General features: G+C 39.6%; 1 protein-coding gene across 1 annotated transcript in view; it reads left to right on the forward strand.

The window, feature by feature from the left end:
• Window positions 1–569: 569 nt before the first annotated feature.
• Window positions 570–14,737, forward strand: part of LOC125916978 (transient receptor potential cation channel subfamily M member 6-like) — a 68,804-nt gene continuing 54,636 nt past the window's right edge. The window contains exons 1-6 of the mRNA XM_049623240.1: window positions 570–1,015; window positions 3,628–3,700; window positions 3,821–3,921; window positions 7,411–7,545; window positions 8,858–8,911; window positions 12,224–12,376. Of these exons, the coding sequence (XP_049479197.1) occupies window positions 596–1,015; window positions 3,628–3,700; window positions 3,821–3,921; window positions 7,411–7,545; window positions 8,858–8,911; window positions 12,224–12,376 (936 nt within the window). The 5' untranslated portion in view covers window positions 570–595. The remainder of the gene's footprint in view (window positions 1,016–3,627; window positions 3,701–3,820; window positions 3,922–7,410; window positions 7,546–8,857; window positions 8,912–12,223; window positions 12,377–14,737) is intronic.

Consider the following 14,737-nt stretch of genomic DNA (forward strand, 5'->3'; position numbering starts at 1 on the left):
CCTGTCTGAGCTTCAAGGGAAAAAGCATCCCGGCGGGGGTGGGGGTGGGGGGTGTTGTTGAGAGAGGAGACGCTCCTGCAGTTGGCCTTGATAGCTGAGAAAACCCTGTGGTGACTGAGGAGACCAGTGCTGCCCCCCCCCCCCCCGCCCCGATCACCTTCAGATTCGTTTGCCATTAGTAAAAATAGGAGGAATTGGGGGAAATCGGCATCCTAGCATTTATATAACATATGTTATATTTATTTGAGGCTTTAACTCTTTAGCCTTTTCAAATAAAAAGGTAGTTTTTCTCTAGCCATGCCTATATCCAGTGTGATTTTTCCAATTTCAAAAGCATAATATTTCTTCTGTGTAAGTAAATATAATGCCTATGAACTAAATGTTGGCCCCACCAGTTTACGCAGTAAATGTGTATTCACTGCTTATGGTATAAATGCTCTGACGACCCTTTCCTTACACTCCCTCTCTCCCCTCAGCCCCTAGCCTCTACTTCTACGCTTTGACCCTGTTCTTATTCTTTCCCGTGTGTCTCTTTCCTAAAGTTACCCTAAATGTATGCTTCTTAAACCTTCTGGAGTGTCGGATTCTTTGAGATATGATGCCTGCAGTTTCTGGCGATGCACAGTCCCCTGGAAATCTGTCAGCTCGAGAACCTTGTCCTGGACTACATTCTTTCCACGATCATGGCGGATCTGTTCACGCTCACTTTCAAATTCAGCCTCTCCAGGTGCCCTGCATCCTTTTGCTTCCTCCTCATTTGCTCTCACAGCAGAAGCATCTACAGAAATCTTTTCAGTCGGATGGGACAGACAAGGGTTCCTGCACTGAAGTGTTTGGCTCGTTCTCTTCTCTGTGTTGTGCCAAGGCATTATCATTTCTCTCTCTTCTCAGGACCCTACGTCCTCAGGTGAAGGAGGAGATCATCTGCATGATTCAGAACACTTTCAACTTTAGTCTTAAGCAGTCCAAGCACCTTTTTCAAATTCTCATGGAATGTATGGTGCACAGGGATTCTGTGAGTATGATGAGTTGATAACTTGACCAACTTTAAAACTGATAATTTGCATCATTTGTAATATTTGTTTCCAAAACTTTTATTTTTTTTTATTGTTTATTTATTTTTGAGACAGCGTGCATGTGTGTACGTGAGTGAGCAGGTTGGGGAGGGGCAGAGAGAGAGAGGCAGAAAGAATTTGAAGCAGGTTCCATGCTGTCAGCGCACAGCCTGACTCGGGGCTCGATCCCACAAACCGTGAGATCATGACCTGAGCTGAAGTCGGATGCTCATCTGATCGAGCCACCCAGGCACCCCTCCGCAACATTTAAAACTAAGGGTTTTTTTTTCTTTTTTTAAGATTTTATTTTAACATTTATTTTTTTAAGTAATCTCTACACTTAGTGTGGGGCTCAAACTCATGGCCCCAAAATCAAGAGTCACATGCTCTTTCAACTGAGCCAGCAAAGTGCCCCCAAAATAAGGAGTTTTTAATTTTACTTTGATTGTATATAGATCTGGAGAACTTGACCCTTATTTGAGTCAACTTGGCTTTTTATTCCCTGCCCTCCCCACCTCCCTACAATGCTTCACATTTCAGACTGCACTTAGGAGAAAAACCAACATGTCAGCATTACGGAAGAGTGAGCACATTTAGTGATGATCACACATAAATATTTTCAGAGGGTAAAAGCATAGCTCCATGTGTTCTCTCTTGGCTTAGGTGACTGCATCATAACATCCTAGTAAATCATGTAGGAGATCTTTGGGGATGTACTGAACAATGGGAAATGTGGGAATTTACTCTGGGCCAGAAAATGGAGACCACAAACTATGGACTGTAAACACAATATAGAATCGTGAAAAGATTTTCGTGTTTTAGGGTACTTTGATCAAGATTTTTATCAATGACTTAGACGATATAAAGCCAACAGGTATAGTAAACATGCAAATATGTCATGATTCACAGTGATCTTTCCAGAATTCAAAAGCTAGGCCAAATCATACAAGATTTTAGTAATATTTAAGCACCTGGCCTCAGACAAACAAATTGAACAAATTCAGGCTGGACAAAGCATGGATAAACATAATGTGAAAAACACTTTTAAAGGTGTCAGTGGACCTAATAACCACAAACATAACAACCATGAGTGAGTGCAATATGGCAGTGACTGTTTATTCCAATTTCAGAGATGCCAAAGCTAAAACCTAGAGAATTTAGGTGATTTGCCCAGAGTCAGCAGTTATAGAATGATAGAACTGACATGGGGCTCAGAGTTGAAATTTTGTGTGTGGCCTACTACATTTGATATCTCCCACAGTACTCAGTAAGGAAAGGATACCTTAAAGAGATCACCCTTCTATTTGTGTCTTCCTGTCATCAAATAGAGTAACAAACAGTGTAACGATCAAAGAGGAGGCAAGAGTAGTCAGCGATGGGTTTGCACATCTTAGGAATTAGGTCCTCGACCCCTGCATAATTGAGAGTTGATTTTATTCATGCACATAAAGGGGCTGTTAGTTGGAGGGAATTGTGGAAGCATCTGAATTGTGGAAGCATTGTTATTCTATCTTTACAGGACCTTAGAGATTATTTAGTGGGTTCCTCTCACCTTGTAGATGAGAAACCTGAGGTTCAGTGGCCTGTAGATATTTCCCTCAAACTCACTAGTTGGTGGCATTTCTGGGCTTGCCAGACTTGGCTCTTTTTTTTCCAAACAGTTCCCTTTACTATATAAAATATATTTGCATTTAGAAAGCTTGAGATACATTCCTTAACAGCAAGCAGCCTTTTATAATCATAAGTAAAATCCTTATTTGTCTTAAAAAAATCAGTCTCATGTCCGGATGCATTGGACATTGACATTGTGAAGACCGGCTGTGCCCATCTGTTGTAGTTACTCACTGGGTGCATTGTAATTGCCTCACTTATTTTATGAAAAATCCTTGAGGATTCACTTCTCACGAAAAAAGCAAAAATTTTAGTTTCTCAGACTACGTGAACAGAAGGATGTCATATGGTATCGCTTCAAAAGGAATGATTTTTTTTTTTTTTTTTTTTTTTCCGCATTAGGAATTGACACCGAGGGGCTCCTGGGTGGCTCGGTTGGTTAAGTGTCTGACTTTGGCTCAGGTCATGATCTCACAGTTCATGGGTTTGAGCCCCACATTGGGCTCTGTGTTGATGGCTCAGAGCCTGGACTCTGCTTCAGATTCTGTCTCTCCCTCTGTCTCTGCCCCGCCCCTGCTTGCACTCTGTCTTTCTCTCTCTCTCAAAAATAAATAAACATTAAAAAAAAATTTTTAAAAAGGAATTGACACTGTTTCTTTTCATTATAGTGTATCCATAGTAAATTTAGTGTAGTCATGTTTTTTCATGTGTTTCCTGTAGGATACATGGAATTTTTACGTTTTTTTTCCCTTGAGCTTCCACAATTCTCTATTACCCTATTTAAAAAGTTTTCTGAGTAAAAAGGGAAAGTAATAAATCAAGGAGATTAACTCTATGTGGTTTTTTACATTAATGTTTTGCTCAACTCATTAGCTCTAGAATGCATTTTGTGGGTACTTTTTGAAGCCATTTCTTTATGAGCTCCCAAAATGTATGGCTTTCTGTGTTTCAACTGCTATAGATGACCATATTTGATGCTGATTCTGAGGAGTCACCAGACCTTGATTTAGTAATCCTAACGGCTCTGCTAAAAGGTGAGTGTCTGACGAGGTTACATGTCTTCCTCGTTTCCTCTTCTCACGTTCCGTGGAACTCAGTGTTTTTTATGTGGATATTTTAAATAGGATCTATTCTTGTTCCCTTCTTTACCCTAGGCACAAATTTAGCAGCATCAGAACAATTAAATCTGGCAATGGCTTGGGACAGAACGGACATTGCCAAGAAACATATCCTAACTTATGGACAACATTGGAAGGTATAGTGAGAATGAAGTTATTTTGGAAAAATATTTGGCTTGTAAGGGAGGGCCAAAAAAAAAAAAAAAAAATGGAGGAGAGATAGATTGGTTTGGGAGGGGTGTGGAGGTAGCATTGCAATAGCTGGGTCCCCAGGATACCGGAGACATTTTTCTCATCAACTTTGTCTCCCTAAAAACATGTCTTTCCCCCTCAGGCTCTGCAGCCTGATTGAAACTGGCAAACAAAGTTGGGAGAAAGAAAGAATGGAAGCATATTTTATTTATTTTTTTCTATGGCCAGATTTTTCTTTTTCTTTTTTTTTTTTTTTTAAACGTTTATTTATTTTTGAGACAGAGAGAGACAGAGCATGAACGGGGGAGGGCCAGAGAGAGAGGGAGACACAGAATCCGAAACAGGCTCCAGGCTCTGAGCAGTCAGCCCAGAGCCCGACGCGGGGCTCGAACTCACGGACAGTGAGATCGTGACCTGAGCCGAAGTCGGACGCCCAACCGACTGAGCCACCCAGGCGCCCCATGGCCAGATTTTTATATTGTGATTTCAAACTTGAAGTTTTCCTTATTTTTGAATTAAAATGTACTCACAATAGAAATAAGTGAAAACAGCGAAAAAGTGAAAGAAGAAAGATTATCCATCGTGCTAATGATAATCACTATTAACATTTCGTTTTTAAGAACTGCAGTTGTGACCATACCATCGGTATATTATCCTTCAGTCAAACTAATACATGCACATTATTTAAAACTTTTTTTGGGGGGGGCGCCTGGGTGGCTCAGTCGGTTGGGCGTCCGACTTCAGCTCAGGTCACGATCTCGCGATCTCGCGGTCGGTGAGTTCGAGCCCCGCGTCGGGCTCTGGGCTGATGGCTCAGAGCCTGGAGCCTGCTTCCGATTCTGTGTCTCCCTCTCTCTTTGCTCCTCCCCCGTTCATGCTCTGTCTCTCTGTCTCAAAAATAAATAAACGTTAAAAAAAAAAATTTTTTTTTAAATAAAAAAAAAAACTTTTTTTTTTTTTTTTGAGAGAGAGAGGGAGGAGGGAGAGCACGTGAGGGAGAATGTGCACACGTGTGCATGAGCAGGGGAGGGTCAGAAAGAGAAGGAGAGAGAGAGAACCCCAAGCAGGCTCTACACTGTCAGCACAAAGCCCAATGCGGGGCTTGATCCTGCCAACAGTGAGATCATGACCTGAGCGAAAATCACGAGTCAGACGCGTAACTACCTGAGCCACCCGGGTGCACCATTTTTAAAACATCTAATGGTACTAAAAGGCACTAAAACAATAACAACAACACACAACAACAACAACAAGAAACACGGTAGTTCTTTGGCCTGCTGACCAGGAGACCCAAGTATTTTTGACGTTTTTTGATTGTACTGATATTTCAAAATCTCCATATTTCTAAATAACAAATCATATTGCTCTTTTCTGATTCATCTATTTTAGAGACCTCTCAACATTTCTGTCTGTGGTGCTGTCCTCACTGCTACAATCTGGACTGGTTGCCTGCTGTTCCCGGTTCTGGGCTATCGTGCTGGAATCTACCTTCATCATAGTGGAGATTCCCTTTGCCTCTCTCCTGTAGTGGAGCACCTGTTCTCTGTATCCCGTGCCTTCCTCTTGTTGGGCTTGCTGCTTTATTTTAATGGGGTGCATCCTTCAGTAGCTTTCTGAGAAAGGGAACATGGGAGAGAAGCATTTTGAGAACTCACATGTTTGGAGATATTTTAATTAAAGACCAGAACTCATTTTGAATGCTTAGCTTCCAGCATTCAACATTGCTATTGAGAATAAAAATCTTTCTGTTTTCTGCTCCTTTGTCACCATTTCTTTTCCTCTCTGGAAGTTCAAAAAAATATCTTTCTAGTGTTTTCCGATTTCACAATGATGCGTGCTGCTGTGAGTCTGGGTATCCATAATGCTGGGCAGATGCTTTCAACTTAGCAATCACATGTTTCCATGCTGGGGAATTTGCTTCCTGTTTATTCTGGGTTCTCTTTCTGGAATTCATAGCATTTAAATGTTGGACCTATATGGGGCGCCTGGGTGGCTCAGTCAGTTAAGCGGCCGACTTCAGCTCAGGTCATGATCTCACGGTCCGTGAGTTCAAGCCCCACGTCGGGCTCTGTGCTGACAGCTCGGAGCCTGGAGCCTGCTTCCGATTCTGTGTCTCCCTCTCTCTCTGACCCTCCCCCGTTCATGCTCTGTCTCTCTCTGTCTCAGAAATAAATAAAAAAATTAAAAAAAAAATGTTGGACCAATGGACTGCTCCTCTAATCTTATCTTTTCCCTTTTATCTTCTGTATCTCTCCTTTGCTAGATTTCCTCAACTTTCCTTTTCATGCCTTATGTGGAGCTTTTTGTTTCTGGTAGCATACTATTAATTTCTAGGAGCAAATTTGTTCTTTGCTTTTTTTTTTTTTTTTTTAAAGCATCCTGAATGTAGTATCTTATTTCCCTGAGGATATTGATAGGTTTTTTTTGTTTTTGTTTTTGTTTTTGTTTGAGGTTTTCTTTTTCCTGAATTGTCTGATTCTTACTGATTGATGTTTTGTGGTGTGTCTTTTCTGGGCTTTTTATTTAAGAGTGGAGGAGAGAAAGCTCTTTAGAAATTCTGAGCATCTAGGTGAAGCTTAGCTGTAGTTTTGAGCTTCACGGTGGAGTGATCTGGACGCCGTTTGTTGGGGGACCTGAGATGACAGCATATTCCCGCCTTTTCTCTTAGTTCCTTTACCAGAAAAGAATCCTCCAGACCCCTGCCTGGATAAGGTAAAAGCCTTGTTGCTAGTGTTAATGGAAGTCAGACGGGGGAAGAGGATTGGGAAGGTCTCGACATTAGGAATTCGGTATTTGTACATCGATGTCATCCTGAAGCTGCCAGGATTTTGTGGCAGAGATCTGTTTGGTTCTTGGCTTTTCCCAGTTTCGATTTCTGGGGACTTTTACCTTGGGGGATTCTGGGGACTACTAAGTCAATTACCACTTGACCATCTCCTTTCCGACTTCCAAGATGTTATTCTCTGGACCTCTGTGTTCTTGTGGATTCATTTCTTTAAAAAAAATTATTTTGCTATAATTTTAGTAACGTTTTAGGTCAGAATAAAATTAAATGAGTGTTTTTAATTTGCCATTTGTATTCAGATACCAGTGTAGTTTAAATGAAAACATGCCAAGTGAACACAACAACAAAAAAATAACCTTGATTTTTGTTTTATTAGAATTGCATTAAACCTACACATTAATTTGGGATGTTTACAATTATCAGTCTTCTGGAACCAGAACAGATTTATTTAAGGTGTCTTTTGTGCCTTCAAGTTCACTTTTTATTATTTCTTCACTCAGGTCCTGAACATTTCTACTACGATTGTATTTTATGATTGTTGTGTCTGTATTGAGATCAAATATATGTAATTCTTTAGTTATTTCTACTTTTTCAAGTTTCTGCTTTCTTAATTATCCCTATGTCTCTTATGTATTTCTACCTTCCGAAGCCTGGCACACTGGAGCAAGCAATGTTAGATGCTTTGGTGATGGATCGAGTGGATTTTGTGAAGCTCCTAATAGAATATGGAGTGAACCTCCATCGCTTTCTTACCATCCCCCGACTGGAAGAGCTCTATAATACAGTGAGTATTGGAACATCCCATCAACCACCTCCCTTAGGCTTTATTTATTAATTAGCTTAAGCTTTAGCTTAAGCTAAATGAATATTAAATGTTCGTCTCCTTGAATATTCATGTACAAAGATAAATCAGAGATTTCTCAACCAAAGGGCAAACATTCTTACCAAATCTATTTTATCCTATAGTCATTTCTGTGTTTTTTATTTTAATTAATTACACAGAATAGAAATATAAACTCATCTAAGAAAATACCACAGTAAGACCATAATTAAAGCCAATAATGTGAATAAGGACAAATTGCTTTTATTGAGTTGTTGGAGGCATCTCAACCTAAGGCCACCATTAAAAGTCTGTTCCTGCAACTTTCCTATGCAAACCCTTTATTGAACATAGACCAGCTTACTCACTGTAAAAACACCATTTGCTCAAGCCAAGCACCCTTCTTGAAATGTCCTTTCTTGGCCTTTGAATCTCACCCTTTCTTCAAAGCCCTATTCAAGGCCTGCCTTTTTGAATATTCCAGTTCACAGTAAATCTGATATGGTACATATTTTTTGCAACTCTTTTTGAACACACACAGTCTTGATAGTTTAGGTTATTTTCTCATGTAAGTCCCTACTCTCTTCAATTAGACTGTAAACACTATGAAGAAAGTACTTCTATTCTTCACTGACTCCCTCAAAACTTGCCTGAGTGTGGTAAGCATTCAATAAGTATTTCTTGATGTGTGATGGATGGGGTTTGTAATTGTGTAGCTTATATATGATAAAGGATAGCTATAAACTATTTAAGATTTATTTTTATCTCTTGAAAAAAATAAAGTTAATTACGTTTTTACTATCTATGTATGTATCTTTTTAAAATATACCTTGGGGCACCTGGGTGGCCCAGTCTGTGAAGCCCCTGACTTCAGTTCAGGTCACGATCTCAACGGCTAGTGGGTTGGAGCCCCGCGTCGGGCTCTGTGCTGACCGCTCAGAGCCTGCAGCCTGCTTCGGATTCTGTGTCTCCCTCTGTCTCTGCCCCTTCCCTGCTCACACTCTGTCTCTGTCTCTTTCTCTCTCTCTCTCAAAATAAACAAACATTAAAAACATTAAAAAAAAATACATCTTGCTTTGAAAAGTATTTCAATCTAATTATGTCTTCTCTTAGGGAGTACCTTTCTAATAATTAATTGGGGTGAGCTTCATTACTAAAGAGGTTGAAGAAAATTTTCAGTATTCTGGGTTATTTGTACATTCTGAAATAAAATATTTTTTCCCCTTGCACGTGGTGATTAAAAGGAATCATTTTTTTCTTTTCTTCTTTATGACAGAAACAAGGACCCACCAATATGCTCTTGCATCATCTTGTCCGAGATGTAAAGCAGGTAACCTAATTACGAATGCGGACAGATTTCTTTGTGTATTGCCTTAGCTTTGTGATTGAGGTATTGCCAGATTTTGCCCTGTAAAATGTACATTTGGATTTTCTAGTGAATTACCTACCCTCTTTGCCTCCGACTCTGAATAATTTCATCACCAAACAATACTCGGAGGTTTTTTTTCCTTATAATTTATTTTATGTTTTTAAGGATTTGATCTACCAAGTAAGTGGCACTAACTAATAATTATTTTCTCTGATAAAATATGAACTTGAGACATATAAAACTTTCAATCAGAACATTAGCTCAACATGATACAACAGTATTGCCAATGATGATCATATTTGCTGAAAATAAAGAAATTTTGTCCTTGTCCGGTTGTCTTTATCGGAGGACTAATATGTGCTTTGCATTGTTTTGTTATTGTTTTGACTATAAGCGATAGCTTGGGGTCCCTATCTTCTTTTGTAAGCCTACACATTGTTCTAGGGAGCCAGGAGGAATCACACTGCTCTATACCCTTGCTCATATTCTGCTTATAGTGTTCTCATTGAACTCTGACTTACGTCAGACTTCAAATAAAATCATCTATTAGTTACCAAACCTTCCCAACATTTTTTGTTTTTTAATGTTTTATTTATTTTTGAAAGAGAGAGAGAGAGAGAGAGAGAGAGAGAGAGAGAGACAGAGTACAAGCAGGGGAGGGGCAGAGAGAGAGGGAGACACAGAATCCGAAGCAGGCTCCTGGCTCTGAGCTGTCAGCACAGAGCCCAGGCAGGGCCAAACTCATGAACCGCGAGATCATGACCTGAGCCAAAGTTGGATGCTTAACTGACTGAGCCACCCAGGAGCCCCCAAACCTTCCCACTTTAACAGACTTTTATGCCTTAATTCCTTCTCTTTTAATCACCAAGAACTTTTATTCACATCTGCAGAAAATTAGGAGAGACTTTTTTTTTGTCCCCATGATTAAAATCCATCCCTGGCACACTTTAAAAGTACTTCCCTCATTTCTCTGAAGTCTGGTTTTCTTGATGGAGAGTGTCCAGGCTTTCTGGCTATGTTGACTTGGTGGGAGAGCCTTGGCGGAGGAAGACGTGTAGTTGGCAAAGTTAGACATAAGCAAAAGAGTCCGTGGTGATATAAATTTAGTTTGTGTGATTTCTGCTAGATCAAAATAATTCTCCGTAGATCATTTCCTTGAACTTTGATTCTATTACAGTAAGTGAAAGAAAAAGGAATGGAATAAGTTAAATATGCTTTTAACTAGGAGCAACTAAGAGCATTAGTTTTGGTATTCCTTGCAAAAAGTAAATTATGGATATGAAAAAGAAATTATTTACATTTATTCATATGTGAAATATGTAAATACATATTTATATTATTTATTGCATTTATTTATAAATAAGCAAATATACATATGTACATAAAGCCTTATTTCTTGTTCAAAGCTTTGTGAATGTTGTTCATAATCTGTTTGTTTCAAAGATCTTGTTCAGCACCGTGTGTGCCTTAAAAATGTTGAAATAAGTTGGATAGAGAAAGACAAATGCTGTGTGATTTCACTTAGATGTGGACTCTAGTAATCAAACAGAAACAGACTCGCAGATTCAGAGATCAAACTGTTGATTCCTGGAGAGGGCCAGAGTTGGATGGTGGGCTCAATAGGTGAAGGAGATTATACAATAAATACGTCCTGGGGATGTAATGTACAGCATAGGGAATATAGTCAACGGTACGGTACTAACTTTTTATGGCAACAGGTGATAACTAGACTTATCATGGGGACCATTTCATAATGTGTAAAAATATGAAATCACTTTGATATGTACCTGAAACAAATAGGATAGTGTTTGTCAATTATACTTTAATTTAAAAAATGTACTGTGAATGGTAGTTGAGAGTAACAGTTATGAAGAGGTAGTAAGGTGGGTTTTAAGTGGTCAAAGTAATCTTCATTTAGACCAAGACGCATGTACGTGGAAATCTGCTGCTTAGCCCTCCTGCTCACCATTCCATGTGTTTTGGTAGCTTCATGTTTTTTTTAAATTTTTTTTTTTTCCAACGTTTTTTATTTATTTTGGGGACAGAGAGAGACAGAGCATGAACGGGGGAGGGGCAGAGAGAGAGGGAGACACAGAATCGGAAACAGGCTCCAGGCTCCGAGCCATCAGCCCAGAGCCTGACGTGGGGCTCGAACTCACGGACCGTGAGATCGTGACCTGGCTGAAGTCGGACGCTTAACCGACTGCGCCACCCAGGCGCCCCGGTAGCTTCATGTTTTGATATCTTACTTTGTTCTGTCATTCCATGTTCCTTATTTCTATTTGCTCTCCTTCCTTCCATATTCTCATGTTGTGTGCGATATAGTCCATTTCAATGGAGAGGTGAAAGATTTTGGATCACCTACATTCAGTATATTGAGGTGGAGGAAGAAATTTTCCTCAGTCCAAGGTTCTTCCAGCTGGACTAAGAATTACATTTTACATGCGACAGATTAGCAGGAAAAAAAACACCCAAAGTTTTATTGTGTGCACACAGAGACCCAATAATGAAATTGAGACCTCAAGAAATGACCAAGGCAGGCAGTTTTTATACTTTTCAGACAAAGAGACAATACATCTGTGAGGAATTGACAGGACAAAGAGAAGTTAACTTTGGGAGCTTGGGTTAGTAAGGAGTTCTAAACAGAACTTGGCAGGGGGAGTAAATTAGTAAAAAGTAACAAGGTTGTTTATGCAGCCTTCTCCACTCTCAATTTCTCATCTCTGGTGAAAAGGATGTCTCTTTATCTCGTGGTACAGGGAGGGTACCTTTTACAGGGAGAGTTATTTCCTGCTTTCAAGGGGACAGAGTCAGTCTGAGTGTTTTCTGGCACAGGCTGTCTCTTAAGTAACTTTTATTCAAAATAATATGTCAAAATGGCACATTTTGGTGATATCCTCCAGTGATTTTACTTCTGCTATAGTAGATCCATAATTTCCCGTTAAAAACAATCTTTTATACTATATTTAAGTGTATTTTATTATAAAGTATGTGTATGCATGAGAGAGAGAAAAAAAAAGAGAGTTGAATGAGCAAATATAAGCACACATTTGATGTCTGTGAAACTAAAAACACATTAAGGCCAAATTCGTTTTTCCATCTGAACAAGCAGACTGTATCAATAGTTGGTCACATTAATCGATCAATTTGTAAAGATGATTGAAAAGCGTGAGTCTGCCTCTTTGCACTTGACTGGGTTATGTTCTAACAGATGGCAAACCAGACCAAAAAAAGGCACTGAAAGTTACAGTCCATTACATGGTTTTGTTTCAGCATGCCCTTCTCTCAGGCTACAGAATAACACTGATCGACATTGGATTGGTCATCGAATACCTCATTGGTGGAGCTTATCGCAGCAGCTACACTAGGAAAAGTTTCAGAGCCCTCTACAACAACCTCTACAGAAAACGTAAGGTGCCACAATTGGTAAGTACCTGAGTAAAATTGGGGATGATAACTAGGAGTTACGCGTTTCGAAAAATGGCTTCGGAAGTTCAGATGGGAATAGCTTCTAAAACGGACATCTGTGTTTATGGACATTGACTGAGTCTCTGGTACGTGTCAATGACAGTGCTGGTCTAGGTTGGACATAAAGATCAGGAGTTTAGAAACTCTCAGAGGAAACAGATTTATGAATAACTAGCCATAATAGGGAACAGGATACAATATGTGATGTACTGCCATAGAAGTAATGTGTTGAGAAAGATTTGAGGGGCGGATGACCAGTTCTTTTCTCTCCTTTTGAAAGTATAGAGGGGAAAGGCTTACTGGGCTTACATCTGTGAACTCCTAGTAGTCCGTAGTCTGGAAACCACAATCTTGGCACAGGTGTGTAAGGGTTATATTGGAAAATGCATGCAGAGTGTACTAGGTAAAAACACACACTGTACATACTTTATTTTCCATCATGTTTTCGGAAGTCTAGGAATGCAAAGTTAGAGTTGCTGCCTGGTTGATTAGCAGAGAAAACATTGCTGGTTTCTTAAAATCGCTGTTATTAACCGGTAGACTGAAGAGAGCCTTTCTTCTTAGAGGTTAACGGAAGTGTTAGAAAAGGTGGTTCGGGGGGCGCCTGGGTGGCGCAGTCGGTTAAGCGTCCGACTTCAGCCAGGTCACGATCTCGCGGTCCGTGAGTTCGAGCCCCGCGTCAGGCTCTGGGCTGATGGCTCGGAGCCTGGAGCCTGTTTCCGATTCTGTGTCTCCCTCTCTCTCTGCCCCTCCCCCGTTCATGCTCTGTCTCTCTCTGTCCCAAAAATAAATAAAAAACGTTGAAAAAAAAAAAATTAAAAAAAAAAAAAAAAGAAAAGGTGGTTCGGGGCATTCTGGGGCAGTGACAGGCACAGTGTTGTGGACATGAGGATATGTTTCTGCAGTGGCAAGGAGACCTTTGCTGCTGGTGCCGTGCTGACAGGTTGTGCAGGATGAGACTAGAAAGGAGGTTTGGGGTGGGCTCACAGGAAGAGTCTAGAATATGAGGCCACCTTTATTTATAAAGAATCAGGTAAAGTGAAAGCCCAACTTGTCTGTAAGAAATAAAAGAGCAAAACAAAAAGAAACTTAAATCTCACAGAGAAAATAATCTTCCCCGGGATTTCAAAGGCATAGGGATGCACTTGACATATGAGCTCCTTCACTTGAACTAAGTATTCCTTGCTGTGAGGTTCCCTGGGACAGGTATGAGGACTGACTGTGGCCTCGCTGTAGCCCAGCAGGGAACTCGCTAGGCGAGTACCCCTAGTGGTTTGTTCTTTTGAAATGGTATGAAATTACTACCCATTTCTCTGACTGTTTTCTGGTGAAGGAGTAGAGTTATTAGTAAATTCTGATGGTAAGTTAGATTGTAGCACTTATAAACACATGGTTTGGAGTCAGAGAGATTTGGGACAGAGGATTAGTTTTGCTCAATGTGAAATCTTGAATGAGAAACTTAACCTTTCTGTGTGTCATTTTCCTTATCTATAAAATGGGAATAACAATAGAACATCTCTTTCATAAATTCATCAAAAGGATTAAATAAAGTAACACCCGAAAGCACATATTCCTAGTATATGGAGGGTATAGAGTATGAATAATAATAGTCATTATGATTACTACTGACAATGCTGTTAATTCTGTATCACAATGATAATGATAATAATTTGAGTATTTTTTTAGAAGTCCAGATCCCATCATTTCTCTAATTTATATCTGTAGAATGTAAACTTAAATAGATAGATAGATAAATAAAGTAGCTCAAAGGCCATAGTTTGTATCAGCCCCTTTAAGAATGCTTCTTTTGGTTTCTCATTGATGAAAGCTTCATGCTGATAAGCAACAAATTATGTTGTTATTGGGTCTAATCACTGGAATTGCAGTGGTGATTCATAATATCTGGAGAAGTTCCATAACTTTCTAACTTAACCTTGGAGTTGTTTGTGAGTGGGAACTTTCTCTTATCAGAACTGTGAATCTTTATTGCCTCTTCTGAACTCATTCCAGGTATAGAACATCCATTGATTTTTAATGGAATTTCCACATAGAGAAGGAATGCAGATATATAATAGGGAACAAAAGAACATGTTCTCTCAGACGTTAGGAAATAACTGTGCTTAATAAGGAGGTGATCATGAGAGGCTTTTGTGGGGTGAGTAATTAATTCTAATTATGGGCTAGAGACAGAACCATTGGATACTTGGTAGGATACCTGATACAATATAATGTTTTGTTTTCATTACTGTCTAGAAATGAGATGTTAATTGTCACCATACTAATATTCATTTCCCTTTTTGTTTTGTTTGAAAAACAAAA

The sequence above is a fragment of the Panthera uncia genome, unplaced genomic scaffold (assembly GCF_023721935.1).
Source record: "Panthera uncia isolate 11264 unplaced genomic scaffold, Puncia_PCG_1.0 HiC_scaffold_1371, whole genome shotgun sequence".
Classification (NCBI taxonomy): Eukaryota; Metazoa; Chordata; class Mammalia; order Carnivora; family Felidae; genus Panthera; species Panthera uncia.